The sequence below is a fragment of the Astyanax mexicanus genome, chromosome 17 (genome assembly GCF_023375975.1).
Source record: "Astyanax mexicanus isolate ESR-SI-001 chromosome 17, AstMex3_surface, whole genome shotgun sequence".
In the NCBI taxonomy this organism is placed as follows: Eukaryota; Metazoa; Chordata; class Actinopteri; order Characiformes; family Acestrorhamphidae; genus Astyanax; species Astyanax mexicanus.
In genome coordinates, this window is record NC_064424.1 from 40,192,464 (window position 1) to 40,213,423 (window position 20,960).

General features: G+C 36.8%; 1 protein-coding gene across 6 annotated transcripts in view; it reads right to left on the bottom strand.

The window, feature by feature from the left end:
• cacna1bb (calcium channel, voltage-dependent, N type, alpha 1B subunit, b) overlaps nucleotides 1-20,960 on the bottom strand; it is a 337,484-nt gene that overhangs the window by 12,580 nt on the left and 303,944 nt on the right. For 4 of the 6 annotated variants that reach the window (XM_049466430.1, XM_049466432.1, XM_049466427.1 and 1 more), the window contains 8 exons: nucleotides 18,027-18,132; nucleotides 16,154-16,261; nucleotides 14,232-14,341; nucleotides 13,621-13,784; nucleotides 12,495-12,624; nucleotides 8,336-8,446; nucleotides 5,748-5,786; nucleotides 1,559-1,820 (listed from right to left, as the gene is read on the bottom strand). In XM_049466430.1, coding sequence (XP_049322387.1) covers nucleotides 1,559-1,820; nucleotides 5,748-5,786; nucleotides 8,336-8,446; nucleotides 12,495-12,624; nucleotides 13,621-13,784; nucleotides 14,232-14,341; nucleotides 16,154-16,261; nucleotides 18,027-18,132 — 1,030 coding nt within the window. The remainder of the gene's footprint in view (nucleotides 1-1,558; nucleotides 1,821-5,747; nucleotides 5,787-8,335; nucleotides 8,447-12,494; nucleotides 12,625-13,620; nucleotides 13,785-14,231; nucleotides 14,342-16,153; nucleotides 16,262-18,026; nucleotides 18,133-20,960) is intronic. The other 2 variants (XM_049466429.1, XM_049466431.1) reach the window with 2 other exon arrangements.

The window sequence follows — 20,960 nt, forward strand, 5'->3', positions numbered from 1 at the left end:
CTGAGATGCTGGTGCTGCACTCAGTCACTCAGGTTTGTGGATGGTAGAGTGGGTGGATGCCAGTGTTTCAGGGTGCCTCCGTGTCTATGTTACCTTATTGCTCTCTGCCTTTAGTTCAGCTGTTACATTCACATCCAGTCAAATCCAAAATCCAAATCCAGTCAAAAAATAATTCCATCTTTCTGACTTCCTCTGAGTTACTGATTCAGGCTTTCCCATCACCCACCACAGATCAGCTGCCATTGTCCATTTCATGCCGCCTGTCTCAGACTAGTTGCTCACCTTCCACTACTGACTATACTAAGGTTTTCATGAACTTGTTAACTATCAATTTTCCATCTGGTGTCATGGCCATTCACCTGAACAGGTATATTAGACCTATATTGATGTATAATGACTCTTTATCATTCATTTATAATTAGTCTGATCAGAGAAGGATGGGTCTGTGAGACTTGGATGGTCAATGCAGGTTCTGGGTATTGTGCTCTATGTTTTATGTTTTATCTCATTCTCTCTCCTGCTAAAATAAGTCTGTAGACCAATTGAGTGTAATGTATCTGTCTGGAGGGATAATTTAAAAATGGTTTTAGATTTTTTTAATTGTTGTGTAAAATGTCAGTTAACATATTGGACTCTGAGCTACTCAACAAAAACTCCAATTCCCAGCATGCACGCTATGGAGTTCCCGCTCCCCCAGTTACTGATTGTTTTCACCTGGCCTGTCTAGTAAACATACCCCTCAGTTCCCTGCAGAGTACTGAATCTAGTTATCTAGCTCTTTTACAACGCATTTCCTTTGTTTATAGCTCTTTTTACTGACTTGTTTTTGTTTCTGACTCTCGATTTTTGCCTTGCTCTCTCTAATGCTTATTCTTTTGCCGACCATTTTTGTATTTTTGGCTACACTTTTACCCTGCCCCCTCTTTGCTGGATTTACCTTGTATGACCCTGTTTTGCCTGACTACACTCTGTTATGCTCTTTATATTTGCTGCCTTACTGTTACTGACCCTGCCTGTCCCATACTACTCCTGTAAGCCTAGCCCCTTTGTAAATAAACTGTGTGATTGGTATTTGCAAGTGTCTGGCCAGCATAGTTTAAATCAGCGATTTTCAATTGGTGGGTCGGGACAAATAGAACTACTCTGTGAAGCATTTAGGTGTTCTTATCTGGGGAGCTGTTAACTTGTGGTCTCTGAGGCTGGTTTTATCCTGTGCAACAGAGGAAACACTTGCTCTTCTTTTCCTGGAGCGGTCCTGATGAGAGCCAGTTTCATCATTATGTTTTTGATGGTCTTTGCAATAATGAAAAATAATGAAAAAACACTGAGTTTAAGATGTGTTAAACTTTTGACTGGTACTGTTTTGGTAAATTCTTGACACATTAAAGGCTTCAAATTTCTGATTACACTGTGAACAATTCTGACTTTGAGTGAATTTTTCTAGAACAAGGCATTTCACAGCAAACCTCTCTAAATGTCTCTGTTTACATTATAAAAAGGCTGTTAAAGACACCTGAAGAACTGAGCATGTGTCTGTGTTGTCACGGTAAATTCTCACCAGCAGAGCCCAGCTGCTCCTCGCTGATGGCTCGGTCCAGTGATTTGTGCTTCTTCTCTCTGCGGCGGTGGCAGCGGTGGTGGTGGTGATGATGGTGATGCGCTCTCTCCCTCTCTCTCTCCTGGCTCTGGGTGATCAGGGTGGGGGCGAGGGTCACCGGAGGCCGTTCCAGATCCAAATCCCTCAGACTGACCTCCGGCCCACCTCTCTGAGGGGTCAGAGAGGAGGCCGAGCGCCGCATGGGGCTCATATCTGTGATGGGCTTGATGATAAAAGATAGAGAAAGAGACAGAAAAAGAGAGAAAGAGATGAGAAGAGAGAGAACGTCTTAAATTGAGGACTGCAGTACACAGCACGGCCACCAGAGTGACAGGTCAGCATGGAGACCGGCTACAATGAGCCAGATACAACACACACACCTACACCCACACACACACTCTCACACACCCACACTAGGGGTTGGACAAAATATTGATATCATAATGTATTTTTTTTTGTCTACAATTAATTATTATGTAAATATGTTATTAAGTTACTGCTTCATTACTACACATGGGGGCGCTATAATCTGCGGTGAAGAATATCTGTTGCGAAATTCTGTGAAACTGACTCCGATAACTCAATAATTCCTGTTTTTCGCTTATTAGGAATAAAGATGGGACCAATCCAATGATACATCAGTATTAGGTTCAATATTAAGGTAATTAAGATATTAAAAATTGGTTTACAGCTTTCAAAGTACCATAAATCTTCCAAAAAATGAGACACTTCACCGATCCGGATTCCAGTTCCACATCTTACCATGAACCCACAGCAGCTGCAGCCACAGTGAGTAAGTAATTATCTGTTGATTTGAATAAAAAGTTGTTTGTTTGGAGATATTTTAGTGTAGAATGTAATATAATGTAATGTAATGTGAGTAAAATCAGCGTGCAAAGGGCTGAAAATGTATAATTTAGCCAATTTGGCAAAATTTAAGATGATGGCTTAAAGGATAGAGGAATTACAGAGTAGTAACAAATATATAATTAATAAATAATAATAATAATGTGTTATAAAAAACAGTTTGGAATGCATTTAAAATAGGTACATTTTTGTGTATATTATTTTGCTCTAGTGATAAAACATGCTGTGGGCTGTCTTAGCATCATGATGTGACACCAACAATATTAATATCAATATTAACTGAATAATATAACAAACATAAACATGTTAATAAGTAAATAAGCATCGGAATATTGTGGCAACGTATCGTGACATCATACTGTGAGATGCCCTGTGGTCCTCACCCCTAATGCACTCATACACACACAAACACACCTTTTAACTCAGACAGCAATGCACAGGTCACACCTACGACTAACACACACACACACACACACACTTGTCCTGAAGAACAGGAGGAGGAACACTGTCATGGTCCGATGCAAACACTCGCTTGTTTGAATGCTGTCATCGAGATGCTGTTCAACATTCAGAGATGAAGTTCTGAGAATAGTTACTGAAAGAACTATCCGAAGCCAAGCAGCAACCAGAGCACCGAGAAGAATCCCACAGGCCTTTATTTCCTTCTGAGTCTTTATTATAGATTATAAGAGCTTATATGACGCTCATCTTCAAAAGAAATAGTTGCACCCAGAATCAATCAACTGATAGAAATGATATTTTCTTTTTGATGTATTTTATCAGTGTTTGCTGATAAAATACACTTGACCTGGTGTAATTTAGTTTAAAGAATTTTTGCACACTTTCTGTAAATCATATTAACCTAATTTCACTTCTCAAATATCACTGTGTTTATCTGATATATGATATATTTAACAAGAATTTATAATTATCAGGGGTGCCCCTTTTTATACCACTGTATGTACTGTATATACTAAATACAGCTCCGGAAAAAAATAAGAGACCACTTATAAATGATGAGTATCTTTGATTTTACCTAATTGAAAACCTCTGGAATATAATCAAGAGAAAGCTGGATGATCACAAGCCATCAAACCACCAAGCTGAACTGCTTGAATTTTTGCACCAGGAGTAAAGGCATAAAGTTATCCAAAAGCAGTGTGTAAGACTGGTGGAGGAGAACATGATGCCAAGATGCTTGAAAACTGATTAAAAACCAGGGTTATTCCAACAAATTTTGATTTTTTTTAACTCTTTAATCTTGATGAATATGAACTTGTTTTCTTTGCATTATTTGAGGTCTGAAAGCTTTTTTTGTTATTTCAGCCATTTCTCATTTTCTGCAAATAAATGCTCTAGTTTATAGAATAAAACATATTAATAGCAAAATCAGAGAAACTGATTTAAAAACTGAAGTGGTCTCTTATTTTTTTTTCCAGAGCTTCATGCATCTTTGGTATTGGCATAGTAATAATTACTAAATAACTGAATGAACAGTGTTTGCTGCTGGATTCTTCCAGGTTTTGGCCAGTGCTTGATAAAAACAAGATTTCAGGTGTCAGCTCATCAGTACAGTCTCAGACAAACTGACTCACTAGTGCCACACTGTGGCACAAGCTGCACAACACTTCCAAAGCTGTGCATCCACTCTGACTGCATCTTCTTGTCCATGGTCAACGATCATATTGTAAACTCCTGTAGAATTTAGTTTTTATTTCTACACCAATAAAAATAAAGGGCCCACATAACAGCATACATTCATAAAAATGTATGTATCGAAATTATACTTTAAAGGATTGTTATGAGTGATGTTTTAAGGTGTTTTAAAGGTTATATAATCCTACAAAAGTTATTTTCATGCAATCGCTTAAAGAATTGCTAAACATGTCTTAACTAGTGCCAAATAATAATTATTTAAGACATTCTATCGCACTGTTCATTCATGTATGCTTACTGTAAAATGTTCCTGGCTTACTAATGGAGGAAAGCACCAGATCCTTGATATAAGTTGGGGAAATTCTATCAACTGTCTCTCTCGGAATCCAGCTGTTGATGGCAAAGAAGGGAATTTAAACCATAGCGACAGCCCCAGAATTGTACTTTTACTTTTTAAGAGTGCACATAAGTGAGAGATGTTATTAGACTTTATAAACTGTATCAAAAAAGGCATAAAATATTCAATTTTGTTCAATAAGCCAATTAAGACCTTCACTAACCCTGTACAAGTGAAAGACGCAGAAAGAGAGGATTGCACCATCACTACTACCTGCACCACTAAACAGAATCCACAGTTCACTACACATACAGCACCAGTCACAAGCCTGGACACACCTCTTCTAATTCAATGTGTTTTCTTTAGTTTACATTGTAAGTTTAATATTGAAGACTATATTAAACTGTACAGAAAGTCATGTGTAATTATTCTGTAAACAAAACGTGTTAACGTGTTAAACAAACTAGAATAGGTTTATACTTTAGATTTTTAGAAGGCAGATCTGCGCACTCTTGGTATTTTAATCTCAGTGTCTTTATTAGATGGAGTCACCTGGAATAGTTTTCTCAGCATCTGGAAATAAGGAGTTCCTGGAGGTGCTGAACAATAGTTGCTGCTTTTAACACCTTCATGCTGTGAAGCTCCAGCTCATCCCAAATCACCATGTCAGTTGATCAGGTTTAGATCAGGGGATTGTTGATTGTGGAGGACAAACACATTTTTTTTTACTGTTTACTACCTAATTCCATATGTGTCCCTTAATTGTATGCATGTCTTTATTATTAATCTACAATGTAGAAAATGTATTTAATAAAAAAAAAGAAAAACACTGAATGAGAAGGTGTGTCCAAAGTTTTGACTGGTTCTGTGCACTCACACACATCCACACACTCTACACACACACACACACACACACACACACACAATACACACAATAACATCTATATAATTCAGAAAACCCCAACTAAAAAAAAAAAAAAAACAAATTAGCATTTTCATGAGATAGTAGGATATGATGAGACACCATGGCCATGATGTATTAGTATCACCTCAGACTGATCAAATTAAAATCACTCATCAGATATTTAACTAACATTACGTGAGTTAAATGATGTGAGTTATATCCCTGTAACAGGCTGCCAGAGCATGGACTGGAATGAGCGAAGCACACATAGGCCGACACAGAGATGAGTGTGAGCGAGAGACACAGAGAACAAAAGAAAAGGGTTAGAGAGAGAGAGAGAAAAAGAGAGATAGTAGAAGAGAGGGGGTCTGAACAGTTTTACATACTGCTAGGTACGTCCCGGTGTTGTGGCGTAAGTGGCTCCGCTGTAGGACAGGAAGAGGACACACAGGTGAGGAGAGCAGGGGCACACACAGGTGATTCACACACACACACACACACACACACACACACACACACACACACACACACACACAGGTGATTCACACACACACACACACACACACACACACACACACACATACAGAGCATCAGAGTGAGGAAGGGTGTGAGTGATTAAACTGATACGACAGTAGAGGAGTGTGTGGAAAGGAGGTAAAGACTGCAGAAAGGGCTAAGCTGATATACAATACACTGGTGATGTGATGATTTAGTGATGGGTTTGAATAGAATATGAATACAGAAAGAAATATAGAAAAAGATGGACATTTATTCCTGGTCATTTCAGTTTTATTACTTTTTTATTTAAAAGTATAGGACTTACACTCGTAGATATAAATATAGAGGTGCATCTTAACAAATTAGTATATCATTGAAAAGTTACTTCTGTTATTTCAGTAATTCAGTTCAAATTTCAAAGTGAAACTCAGCTTACAGCCAATGAAAACCCCAAAATCAGTGTCTCAGAAAATTAGAATATTATATAAGACCAATTGGCACTTTTGGCAGTGTGGGCAGTGTGCCAAGTCCTGCTGGAAAATGAAATCTGCATCTCCATAAAAGTTGTCAGTAGCAGAGGGAAGCATGAAGTGCTGTAAGATTTTGTGGGAAAACAAAACTGCACTGACTTTAGACTTGATAATAAAACACAGTGGATCAACACCAGCAGATGACATGTCTCTTTATCTAAACCATCACTGATTGGTGGAAACTTCACTCTAGACCTCGAGCAGTTTGGACTGTGTGTCTCTCCACTCTTCCTCCAGACTCTGCTCCCTTGATTTACAAATAAAAACGTAAAATTTACTGATGATCAGTGATGGTTTGGAGAGACATGTCATCTGCTGGTGTTGATCCACTGTGTTTTATCAAGTGTTTTCCCGCAAAATCTTACAGCCTTTCATGCTTCCCTCTGCTGACAACTTTTATGGAGATGTGGATTTCATTTTCCAGCAGGACCTGGGATTTTAATGGTTCAGTATACCAAGAGATTTTGGGCAAATTCATCTTCCCTCCTGTCCATTAAGACATGGATGAGCGAGTTGGGATCTAATGCTGGTCAGGTTTGATCACAAGGACCATTTGTGAGCCTCAACACCTATCAGGATTCTTTTTTGTTTTTGACTGACAGAATTGGAAGCAAATGTGGTCTTCTACTGTTGTAGTGGCTTCAAGGTTGGACATTGTTAAGAATTCCGTTTTGCTTTTCTGCTCACCACAACCATACAGAGTGGTTATCCGAGTTATTGAAATATTTCTGTCAGGTATTTTTTTTGTTAAACTTTTTGATTAACAAGGCGATTCTCTTCTACATATTAAGAGAAAAGAAAAAAATCTTTAAAATGATCAGTTATTTCTAGATCAGAAGTTCTAGAAATATCAAAAACAGCGCTTCTGACACCAACAATCATATCACATTCAAAGATAGTTGCATAAAATGACCAGGAATCAACTAATTTAAATAACTCAGAATTTGAATTTGAATAAGAAAAGCTTTAAAGAAAAAACAGCAGAAGAGGAAAAGGGACAGATTTGTTTAAAGTGTGAAATATAAGAAGCAGGGAGATGGACAGACTAGGAAAAATGAGACATTAAGACAAGAACAGACAAGACAAAACACAGCACAGCAGCATACAAGTACAAAATGATCAGACGGACAAATTAGACAAGAGGAAGCACTGTGATAACCCACAAAATAAAAATTAAAGGTTCAGTAAGAGGGAACACCAGTCCACCGGGTCTGATTTCAGCACACTTTACTGAATTCCCTGCTCAGACAAATCTGAATCAGTCCTGATATGCTCTTAGTTTTAATGCAATAAATGGATTTTTTTGGAAACTGCTTAGAAAATAGAAGCAATAGAAAATTGTGCATTATTTTATAAGTATGACTGTATCAAAGGCATGTATGAAATTACTAAATTATTAGACAATAGAAGAATATTATTTGACACATTTTTGACAAAAGCAAATACCCATTGTGTTGCACTTTGGTTTTAATTCTTGGATACATGAACATGGAAAAATATTACAAGAAAACTCCACTTTACAAACTATTTTTTTTTAAACCTGGTGTAAAATAAAGAGTAAATGTGATAAATCACCTGAAACATTGAGCAAAATAGCCTGTATTACCTTTAAAAGGCATTAAAACTCACCTTGCCATGTCCCCAGCGTTGCAGAGATATATCTAGAGATATATCTAAGTCTAAAGCAACTCCTGACTCATCTATTGTGAGATGGTCTCCGCTGGTTTTACCATTTTACACGTTTAATTCTATAGGGTCTCAAATCATTCAACCACACAACATCATACCCCACCCTGATACCCTGATGCATTACAAAAAGAATCACCATGCAGCAAACCAATGCTAACTCTGGAATCTCTGGAATTATCGGCTTCTCTTCAGCGCCCCTACTGCTACAATCACTAGTGCATCCTGACACGTGCAAATGAGACACATCAGAGGCTTACCTGGAAGCCCGCACTAAGTTTGGGCATTGAGGCTGCCCTCCCGTGGCCCTCCAGTGTGGAGAAGCCCCCTACATCAGAATCATTCTCCATATCCGTCATCTCTACTAATTCCTGCAAGAGCCACATAGCACACGTACAAACATATACAAACACACAGATATACATGTATCACAACACGTACAGTACAGAGATATTCACATGCACAATGATCCGACAAACACATAGAAACGTGTGATGGGTTTGAGTGGGTTAGATCCAGTCTGGAGTTTTATCTCTCTGAGGTTTTTTTAGGGAGTCTTCTTTGGCGCTACTGAAACTAGGAAGCTGTTGAGCCATTCTTTACCTTGTTTCACACTGGTCTGTTTTTGTGGTAGCACTTTTATTGCTAGTTTTTGACAATAGTCTTTCCATGGATGTCACACATTATTATTATCTGAGATTTTGGAATTACTGCAGGCACTCTGGTAATAGCCAGAAATCAGGCTTGCGAAACTACTTTATTTTAGGTTTTGTATTCTTCAGTGTTCTTAGCATGATTGGGCAACAAAAAGCAAACCAATGGCTTAATCCCATTTCTCTTTTGTACCTCTACCCCTTGTTTTCGAGTGTAATCCTTATGAGGGACACTGCTACTTTAGCCATATGTGCAGAATATCCTGCGTTCCAAATGAAGATCTTATCATTTGTGAGTCTCAACAGCTCTCAAGATGTTTTTTTTTTTTTTTTTTCCAGTTTTCTCAATGCAGTTTTCTATTTGTCTGGAGTTTTATCTCTCTGAGGTCTAGAAATCCCTCTTTTTAGTAAATCTTTTGGAGAAAGGTCTGGTTAAAAAAGAGTTTCTTTGGCGTGACTAAAACTAGGAAGGTGTTGAGCCATTCTTTACATTATTTCACACTGGTCTGTTTTTGTTGTAAAGTTTTTGTACTACGTTCTATGAATGTCACACAAAATGTGGTCTGAGATTTTGTATTTTCTGCATTTTTTTAATTTTTGATTGGGCAAAAAAAAGCTTACCAATGTCTCATTCCTATTTCTCTTTTGTTACCCTTACCCCTTATATTCAAGTGTAACCCTTCCCCTTAGAACAAAGTTTCAAAGGGAAGGGGTGAAATCCTCCCCCCAAAAAATTGGGACAACCCTTCAAGCATCCAATATATATATATAACGCTAGTAGTGAAGCGCTAGAAGTTTAGTCTGGCTTGCCTCACTTGGTTCCTTGAGTTTTTTTATTCCTCAAGATTTTTGGCCAGATTTAAGAATGACAAGACCTACCAGACTCTCTATCAATAGCCAGTCTTTCTTGCTCCACAGGTTCTTTAAGTTTTGCACTTTATACGGTTCTTGGATACGTCAAACAACAATAGACCCTACCAGACTCTGGTAACAGTGGCTTGTGAAACTCTGAGACTCTGTAACGACAACCAAAAGTATGGCTTGCTTGGTTTGGTTCTTTGAGGTTTTGTATTCTTCAATGCTTTGGTCTAATTAGCCACAACAAATACTACCACACTTTGTAGATAGCCAAAAAAGTCTGGCTCTTCAAGTCTGGCTGATCAATAACAAACATTGACTCTTTAGTCATAGCCAAAATCTGATGTGCTCAACTTAGATCTTGTTTTATATTCTGTATGGTTCTTGAACTGGTAGAGCAAGACAAAACCTATGACAGCAAGAAGTCTGGTTTGTGGGACTGGGATCTTTAAAGTTACAGTTCTTCAATGATCTTGGCTTGGGTGACCAATGGCAAAACCAACTGGACTCCCTGCCAGTTGGTTTTGCCAGAAATCTGGCTTTGTATGTTTCAAAGTTCTTGACCTAGTTGAGCAATAACAAATTCAGTCAGACTATTTGGTGATATTCAATAGTATGGCTTGCTTGAGTGTGGCTTTCTTTGAGATTTTATATTTTTTAAAGTTTATAACTCATTGAATAACATCAAAACCTACCAGATTTTGTGGTATCATAAGTATAGCTTGCATGACCCGGTTCTTCAACATTTTATTTTCCAACAATTTTATCTTGGTTAAGCGATAGGTGATACTATAGAGTGTTTTTTTTGTCTAGCCCAGGTTGAACAATGGAACAAATCCTACCAGACTGTTTGGTAATACCTGATAATATTCAAGGTTAAAAATCTTCAATGATTTTGGCTTGGTTGATCAATGGTAAAAACCAACTAGACTCTATGATTGGTTTGACCTTTTTGGTTTGACCTGTTTAAGACCAGACAAAACTATTGATAGCCAAAAGTCTGGCTTGCTTAAATAAATTCTTTAAGGTTTTGAATTCTTCACTGATCTTGGTCTGTTTGAGCAAGAACAAAACCTACCAGACTCTTTGGTTATAGCCAGAAGTTAAGCTTGCTCAATTACATTCTTTGAGGTTTCATATAGTTTATTTTCTCAACCTACCCAGACTTACTAGTGAAAGCCAAAATCTGGCTTAAGCTACTGGGTTTTTGAGACTATGAGTATAGCCAGAGGTTAGGTTTGCTTGAATAATTTCTTTGAGGTTTTATATTATTCACTGTTGTTAACCTGATTTTTGTATTCTTCAAATGTACCGTATTTTTCGGACTATAAGGCGCACCGTATTATAAGACGCACTATCAAAGAACGCCTATTTTCTGCTATTTTTCCATACATAGGGCGCATCGCATTATAAGGCGCGTTAAGTGACACTAGAAAGGGTGCCTATATCAAAGTGAACAGGGGTGGCGCCATGTTTCCCTTCCCCCACCGGGGGTGGTCGCTTGCCGGTGGAGCGTCTCAGTATACAAATCTAGCTATTTCAAAGTCAAACGAGTGCCGGATATTAATCTACACAGATTCCTCTCCTGAAAACTGTTTATTTGGGTGAGTAACGTGATTCAGTTTATTTACAGTAAGCTTAGATTTCCAGATGTCCACTAAGGCTTGCTGCACCAGCGTTAGCATAGCTATCCGCTAGCACGCTAGCTAGTCACCTAAACTAGTAAAGTTAACCCAAACTTAAACGACAGCGTTACACTGAGTAATCCTGCGTGTTCTGGTAAGACAGTGAGATATTAGCTAGCGATTCGTCCCCCGTAGCTTGTTTTAACACGGTAAACAAGCAGATTACAGGCTGATAAAACTCACCTCTGAGAGAGTTAGCGCTTAGCATCTAGCTAATGCTAGCCAGGCAAAGCAGCACACACTTACAGGCCAATAACTCACCTCTGAACGGTGAACGCTTAGCGATTAGCATCTAACTCTAATAATACTGCTCCAGCAGTATTAAAAGTGCTAAATTTAGAAAATACTGATCTCTGAACAGTGAAAAAGCTAGCTAGCTAAGCGGTTAGCATCTAGCTAATGCTATTTATTGCTGCTCCAGCCTCGGAGCGGCACGGCTCTGTGTTTACTGCTCCTTACACCTGACGGGTAAAATTTAGATAATACTGATCTCTGAACAGTGAATAAGCTAGCTAATGCTATTTGCTGCTCCAGCCTCGGAGCTGCACGGCTCTGGACTCTGTATAGCACTGAAACTCTGTATAACGCTGCACGGAGTGTGTGTTTACTGCTCCTTACAACCTGACGAGTAAAATTTAGATAATACTGATCTCAGTGAATAAGCTAGCTAGCTTAGCGGTTAGCATCTAGCTAATGCTATTGCTGCTCAGCCTCGGAGCTGCACGGCTCTGGACTCTGTATAGCACTGAAACTCTCTATAACGCTGCACGGAGTGTGTGTTTACTGCTCCTTACAACCTGACGAGTAAAATCCATACAAAAGGCGCACCGTATTATAAGACGCACTGTCAATTTTTGTGAAAATTAAAAGTTTTTAAGTGCGCCTTATAGTCCGAAAAATACGGTACTTGTTCTGGTTGAACAACTACAAAATTACCAGACTTTCTGTTGATAGCCAGAAGTCTGACTAGTTTGACTGGCTTTTTTGAGGCTTTATGTTCAATATTTTGGCCTGGTTTGGCAATGACGTACTTCTCTATTGAAAGCTCTGACCGGTTCTTCAAGATTTTAGTTTTCTTTTATGTTCTTGGCCTGGTTGGGCCACAACAAACTCACCAGACTCGACTATGATTATAGCCAGTTTTTTTGAGGTTTAAATTTAATCAGTTAACAAATCGGGTTTATAATCGGGTTTTATAAACCCGATTTGTCTGACAGCTCTACCTGAGATTTGGTTGTGTTTGGCATGTCTTCGGAATAGCCCCGCTGGACTGTATTCCTGCTCCTCTGCTGCCCTCCTTCCTGAGGTATACCTTCTGAGGGATACTTTTTCATGGCACTGCTCTGGCTTTGCCTGTGATTAAAACACACAAACACACACACCCGGTAAAAAAAAAAAAAAAAAAAAAAAAAAAAAAATATATATATATATATATATATATATATATATATATATATATATATATATATATATATTTCAAATTTTTTGCACTATAAGGCAAACTGGATGATAAGGTGCACTATCAATGAATGTCTATTTTCTGGTGGTGGGGTACCTAAATTGAGTAAAGCTAAGCTATGTATTTCTTATATAAAATCAAATGAGTGCTGTATATTGATATACACAGATTTCTCTTCTAAAAAACATTTCTTTGAGTGTGCTTTTATTTGAATGCGCTTCCATCTAAGTACTCTTAAATTTCCAGATTTCCACTAAGGCTGGGTGTAAGAGCATTAGCATTAGCTGCTAACCGCTAGAACTAGTAACGGTTAACGCTAGTAAACTCCGCCTGACAGTGCTACACTGAGGCATCCCGAGTTTTCCAGTAGGCCAGAGTGAGATTGGCTAGTGGTTTGTTGCACATAGCATGTTTTAACCCGATAAACGCTTATTACGCTTACTACAGTCTAATAATATTCGCCTCTGAATGGTAAAAGAGCTAGAGCCTAGTGTGGTTAGTGGCTAATGCTAATGCTGCTCCAGTAATGCTAGCCGGGATTAGCAGCAGGCTACAAGCAGATAATACTTACCTCTGAATTGCAAAAGAACTAGCCCTTAGTGTGGTTAGCGGCTAATGCTAATACTGCTCCAGCTTCGATGCTGAAGAAAAACTGATCTGAAACTCCTGTATAACGCTGTACTTCAGCAGAGTGGCTTTACTGCTCCTTACAACCTGACTGGTAAAATCAGGTCCACTGATGATTTTTGGGAAAATGAAGTGTGTCTTATAGTGTTCATCACACACACATCACTAATAAACACACTATTATGTGCACTAACAGCTGACATTTTCTAAATATGAGAATTACTAAACAAAGAAAATGAATTCCAGAGATCTGCAACACTCACACTGCCTCCCCGTTAGTCAGGAGAGGGGCTGTAGGTGAAGATTCTAGCTGTGGAGATGTGTCAGGATGAAAACGGGGGGAAGGCTTATTACTCTTGATGGGAAGCTCTTGTTCGTGTAGGTGGGTGAGGGGAAGCATGGGCTTGAAGAGTGCCCCCATTTTACTCTGCAGGAGAGATAGAGAATTATTACTGTTCATTTCATTTTCAACATTATTTTGATGCATCTGATTTTAGAAACCACTTTCCTAGAAGTATCAGATGATAAGAAAAAGCTAATTAAAGTAACTTTATCATTTTTATGTACAAGCTGAGAAATATAATACCATGCTAATGCTACATTGGACCTTCTTAAAGGAGAAATCCAGTGTGAAATTGACTTGTGTTGGAGTGAAACAGGATAACTAGTACAAACTTTTGTTAAATATCCCACCTCTGTTCACCCCCAGCATTACAAAATACAGAGTATTTAGCCAATGCCCTCAACAGGCTTATATTGCTAGCTATGGGGGCATAGCTTTGCCCATACAAAGTAATAGCTATATTTACACCATTAACATACTTAAAATTTAATTCCAATCTATTTCATTACTTTCCTTAATTCAATGTCATACCTGTGGACCGACAGACGGCTGCTGCTGCTGGAGCCTCTTTGCTCGATTCTGCTTGTAGTAATCAAAAATCATCAGGGCAGCATAGACCTTCCCAACCGTCAGCTCATTATCTAGTATACAGAGAAATATACAGTCATTATATACAGAGTAAGGATAAGTAATTTTATTCAGCAGTTACCAGGGTTTAAATAAATATACAGGTCAAGACTGGAAAATGTTCATATTATTATTATATTATTATTATTATTATATGGAACATAGTCCATATTAAATCATTTTAAATAGAATATGGTTGATTGCACTCATTGATTTAAAGTGAATTTTTATGTTGGTCTAATGAAAGAACAGATTTTTTCCAGTTTGTCTAAAATGAAATCAATTCCCTGTAATAAGAGCTTTAAAGTAATGATACATTTAATTAAAATTATATTTTTTCTACAAGCTAAAGGTCATGACATCACATCAGATCACTCCTCCCATTGGTTCCTGGTGACACTGTTTGCATATAGCATGTGATCTCACCACCCTTGGATCACCATCAGTGTGGAGTTGTTCCTCTTGGGCAACTTTCTCTTTTTTTTTTTACTGAAGTAGAAAATAAACTTTATTAAATTAATTAACTAAGTAACAGGGATTTAATTAGCTTATTCAAAAGTAAAATTTGTATGTGGGTGTAACAGAAAATAACAGAATATTTAACCAGGTTATTTATAATATAGCTGTATAATAAATCATATTTTTACTTTGTCTAAAAGTAACTGTTGGTCTTTAGGTAAAACAATATTTTAACTTTAAATGAAATGTTAGATTCTAACTGAATCATAAATATAAGTATATATATATATATATATATATATATATATATATTTCACTTGCAATAAATTAGCATTTTTTTATAAGTTGGTCCAAAATATTTTTTTTTCAGTGTAAGTAAAGTACATTTTATGTTGGGATATGATGCCCAGCACATTAAAGGCGCTCTGATGACTATACGTTAGATTATTGTTGATATTATTAATATATATATATATATTTATATATATATATATATATAATTATTATAAATACTGTATATATTTAAACAATATCTATTTATACGTATATATTTATATCAGAAGCCTCTTTTTAAACTGCTGCTGATGCATCACAGTGCACTCTGAGGAAAGTGCTCGGTTCTGATACATCAGCTCACAGACGCCTTGTGCTGATCGACATCACCCTTTAGAGTGATGTGGAGAAAGAACGCCATCTACCCATCCAGAAACAGCAAGGCGAATTGTGCTCTCTCAGGGCTCCTCCAGGAGCTGATGGCAAGCTGCATGACCGGGATTTGAACCAGCGATCTCCTGATCATAGTGGCAGCACTTTAGACCACTGGACCACTCTAACCCTATATACTGTATATATTTGAACAATTAATCAAAGCTATTATAGGCAGATGAGATGAGCTAAACTAGTCTTGGACTTTAATCTACACATTTATCTCTACTAAAAAGGTTATTTAAGTAAGTAAGATGCTTTAATTTAAAAGTATTAATCACATATAAATGATCAGCTGAGCGATCAGCTAACCAAAAGTAAAAGAAAATCCTCATCAATTAATCTTTAATTAACAAACTCTAGGACATATTATCAGCATACACATATTGAAAAGGCACATAGAAATAACCAAAAACTGAATAACACTGATTACTATACAAAAACTATGTTTATTCCCACATTTTAGTACTGCCTTTAAAAAATAAAAACAAAGATGACCAGTGGGGGGCAGCAAATACTAATAAAAAAGAACTTTACATTACTGAAGCAAGAAACAGCCTGAACTGAAGCGTGAAGCAGCCAAGGTTCCAGGTAATAATCAACCTGTAACGTGAGTAACCTGAGTAAAGATCTGCAGCTGAAAGCAGTAGAATAGAGCTTACGTTTATGAGGGGTGACCAGCAGGTCCACTGTCTTGGGCTGAAGACTGGGCCACACTTTATTAATCTCTCTCCTCAGATCAATATCACACAGTCTCTGAGCCAGAACACCTGCAGACAGGAAAAACACACACACACACACACATGTTCTACTGGTTCTTCACTCAGTCCTGCTGACTGCTGAGGAACCAGTTAGTCCTGGGCAGAAGATAAAGTACACAATAAAGTTAACTTTTTTTTAATCCATTGTGTCTCAAATGTGTGTAAAATCAGTCCAAAACTAAAACTTTAGAACATAAATAAAAATAATTTTGACAAAACGTAAAAAAAATAAACTGCCAGAATCAATTAAGTGTAAGAAGTACAGTTTATGGTTTTGAGCAACAACAAAAAAAGACAATATGCTTCGTTTTACACAGTATTATGGGGTGTACTGGGACAACAAAAGCAAAGACTTCACCTGAGAGTAAAAGAACTTCTCTAAAATAACAATAACTTTTAAGGAAAACACAAAGTGCCTAAAATTGCTAAAAAGTCATTCAGTGTAATTTTTTTATTGATTTTAGATTTTAGTATACAGAAAAAAGAAGAAAAAAAATATATATAATCTAATTTGATCCCATTTTCCTCTCAGTTTGAAAGGCCAATTCCCCAACCCAACTTCCACTGATGCTGTATAAAACAGAAATGTATTATTTAGCTTTTATTAATAATGTGAATTTACTGTTTGTCTAGTCGGAGTAAAATCAATAAATAGAATAATAGGAGGCAAATCACCTTTAAAAATATTCAAACCTAGATCAATTATTTCATTATTATACAGTGATTTGCAAAGGAATCCATAGCTTTTGAACTTTATTATTATTTTTTTTTTACATTTTGTCTTCTAACAAACACACACTTAAATGTATATTATTATATGTTATTACGTATTATTTAAAGTGATAGACAAGCAGATAATTGTGATGTAGAATGAAAATTATATGTAGTTTTAAAAAAAAGTATTGAGCCCCTCTGTATCAATACTTAGTAGAGCCACCTTTCGGGGGAGCCTGGTGATCTCATACTCAAGAATGTCCTTAAAATTACAAGTGTTTTCTGAAAACCTTTATAAATTACATAAAATTGTATCTCATTTGTGACCTAAGAGTAGTATTCTGGCCCACTTGTAACTCAATAGGTGTGTTGGTCTATTATATATTAAAATCTTAATAAAATACATTTTAGCACACGTTTGAAGTGAAAAAATGTGAAAAAAAAAATCCTATGGGTATGAATACTTTTGCAAACTAAATTAGCTGTATGAAACACTAATTTGAGATAAAATCAGGGCCGGATTTTTATAGGTTTTTATTAATAATAGGAATTTGCTGTTTGTGGGAGTAAAGCAATAAAAACAACAATTATTTCATTATATTCTGTATAAAACACTGTATTTAATTCAGTTAAAATCTTCTGAAGGCAATTCATTGCGCTTTAGATTGCATGTATTTAGGGGTTTTAGAGTAAAGGGTGCTGAATACTTTTGCATGTCATAAAAAAAAAAAAAAACTTGTATAATTTCTGTGCTAATTTGTGTTTCTCTATAACTTAAAATCTCAATAAAATATATTTTAGCACATGTTTGCAGTTGTTAGGTGACAAAATGTGAAAAAATCCAATTTAGCCAATTTAGCTGTATAAAACACTGTATTTAATTAAATAATTATTATAAATAAATAATAATAAAATAATTACAGGAATCATCAGCTGCTTTGTTGTGTGTTAGAGTGCAGGAAAGCCTGGTGCCAGAGCAGCTGGTGTAAGCTAGGTGTGTCATGGTCAGTAGTGGGTGGCACAGTGCCGGGTGCTGAGTGGGCATGAAGTGGGCACGCACCTGATGCCAGCTTGATATCCAGGGCGGTGCGTATGAGAGCCATCAGCGTGGATGTGAAGTGAACTGTGTTGTCATCCGCAATGGGCATGTTCATCCTCACCAAGCGCTGCGGAGAACCACACACATGAGGGCACTGAGCATCACACACACACACACACACACACACACACACACACACTGCACAGAGCATCACACACACACACAAACTGCACAGAGCATCACATACACATTGCTTTTCTGGAGAGTCTGGTGCATGTGTGGAGTGAGAGAGCAGTAGCTCAAGTAACTCAAGTTTTACATTTAATCAATAAAATATTTTAGTTGCAAATATGCTGCACTCAGAAGGAAGCGTCAGATCACAATGCTCTTCATTAAGAGAATAAAATTAATCAGGAACAATAAATGATTAAACATTTAGACTGATATGGGGTGCGTTTCCCAAAACATCCATAAGATTAAGAGCTTTATGATGTCATACCTAAGAAAAGTCTTAAAATTATGAGCATCTCCTATAACTGCTGTAAACTGTTGATAATGTGAATGTACTCGTTGTCTACTAGGAAAAATCTAATTATTCAATATACACTGTATTATTATTATTATTATTATTATAGAACTGGATTATTCAGGTTTTTATTAATAATGGGAATTTACTGTTTGTCTAATGGTAGTAAAATCAATAAAAATATAATGAGGCACCTTTAAAACTAATTTAAACTAGATTAATTATTTCATTATATTTTCATCAGTTAGTTTGTTGTGTGTGAGAGCAGGGTGTGAATTATACAATGATAACTGGGGGGGGTCAAGTGTTGGTCTGAGGTTGGTGGGAGGTGGGTTCCCATATGAATGTTCTGTTCCACCTTAAAAGCGCTAAGCCTGGGTGCCGCGACAGCAGCATTTAAGGAAGAATGGTAAATTAGCAGCGTTTAAGGTGGGACAGCAAATTCATGTAAGTTATTTATGTAAGGAAAAGTGTGTTTAAAGTGCATATTTAAGAAAGCTAAGTGGATAACAAGGTACTAACACATAATGCAGTAGCTTGAGCAGCTTGCACACCTTAACTTAGACACAAACCACCTGACCAATAACAAGGCAGCAGGCAGGTAAACCAGAGGAATGCTTATTAAGATGGAATGGTATGATCCACTTTAGGAGGGCTTGAAATCGTATCACAATATTCTTCCAGCCGTAGAGACTGCATTGTTTTTGTAGTATTTAACATTATATGTGAGAAATATTTTTAAATGTTTTGACCCCCCCAAACTATTGTTTTTACCCCTTTAGGGGGGGTTAAAGTCTTAATTGGAGGGGTCTGACCTCCCAATACCCCCGTAAGTAAAGGGAAGCCTGGTGATTTCCTTAAAAGTATTCTGGCCCACTTGTAACTCACAGGTGCCGCAATCTAATACTAAACAAAACTAAAATCTATTAGTAGTGTCATATTTTAATTCTTGGTAATGGAGGCTGCCATTTTTATGTATTATTGACCACCTATAAACCACCTACAGTACCAGTCAAAAGTTTGGACGCACATTTTCATTCTATTATTTACTTTTCAAAAAAATTGATTTCATTTATTTTTTTACATTTGTCTGGTACTGTCTGTGAATAGCTGTGTTACTTTTATTATATTAGAACATATTAGAACTAAAATTGGACATAATATGTGTCCTTAAATTGTTCATTAACTGAGACGTTTAGTGTTAAATAATTTCATTCACATTAAATAAATATTTAGACTAACAAGGCTTTTGGGAAACAGGTGTGGAATTGTACTTAATTCTGAAAGTTGTTCGCAAATTGGTAAGATCGTTAGATATTGGTAAACACACCTGTCTGCAGCTCTTGGTCATATTTAATGAGTTATATACAGTTTACTACACGTTCAGTAGTACTGTGCAGTGCATTAGTGTATCAACACGCCAGATGTCTTAGTACTTGTAGAGAGTTGTAGAGGTTCACAATGGAGTCCTGTAATAATACCTTAATCCCATGCAGTGCTAATATTTTTACACAGTCCCTGCTAATTTGGCTTGACTACCCACCAAGTTTCATTCCTGTTGGTTAATTCCTTCTGAGTGCAGCAATTATTTTAATGATGAGTTTATATGAATTGAGTTTAAGTGGATTTTAGAAACTCTCCATCCAGCACAAAAAACAACAAACTCTCTCAGAGAGAAGTTAAGAATAAAAGAGAATGAAAGAGAGAGAGAGAGAGAGAGAGAGGGAGAGAGAGCATTCATATCTCATGCTGATGTTGATTAAGGACAATGAAGATGAGTGGAGTATAATGGACAGTGCATCTGCTGCAATGTGGGTGCAACACTTCAGATAGTATTTCACAACTCTAGGCTTTCAGTATCAGCTTTTCTCAAGCTTTTTTTTAGTCCTGGTTTTCTGCTACAGCTGAACATTTCATTGCTGTTGTAAGAACACCTTTTATTCCCCAAAAAGAAGGTAATAATCTTCTTCTTGCAATGCAATTGATTGGGAAATTTTATCATGGGAGAATTGGCTTTAAGGACCAGCATTATCACTAAAAAAACATTTCCCAATGTTCACCCGTCAGCCTGGGTTGGTTGGTTTGAGCTTCTACACTGATGTGACATTGGTCATGGACTCATGGCACAGGGTCTAGCATAGTGTCCCATGACTTTTGCCATGTCCCATTGAAATAGCTGCATTGAACTGTGGGATACGTGAATGGTGCGTTGGGTTACTGAACCATTATTGACAATTACCGAATCAGAAAAATGTATTGAGGTTCTTTCCATATGTTGTACAAAAGTTGATAGTATGTCACAATTTATTATTACCTGAAACTAGTTAACACATTATTATTCATTACAACATTTTAAACTAATATCTCAATTCATTATTAATTACAACATTTTAAGCATAAAATTCTTACAATGTTTAATAATATTTTAA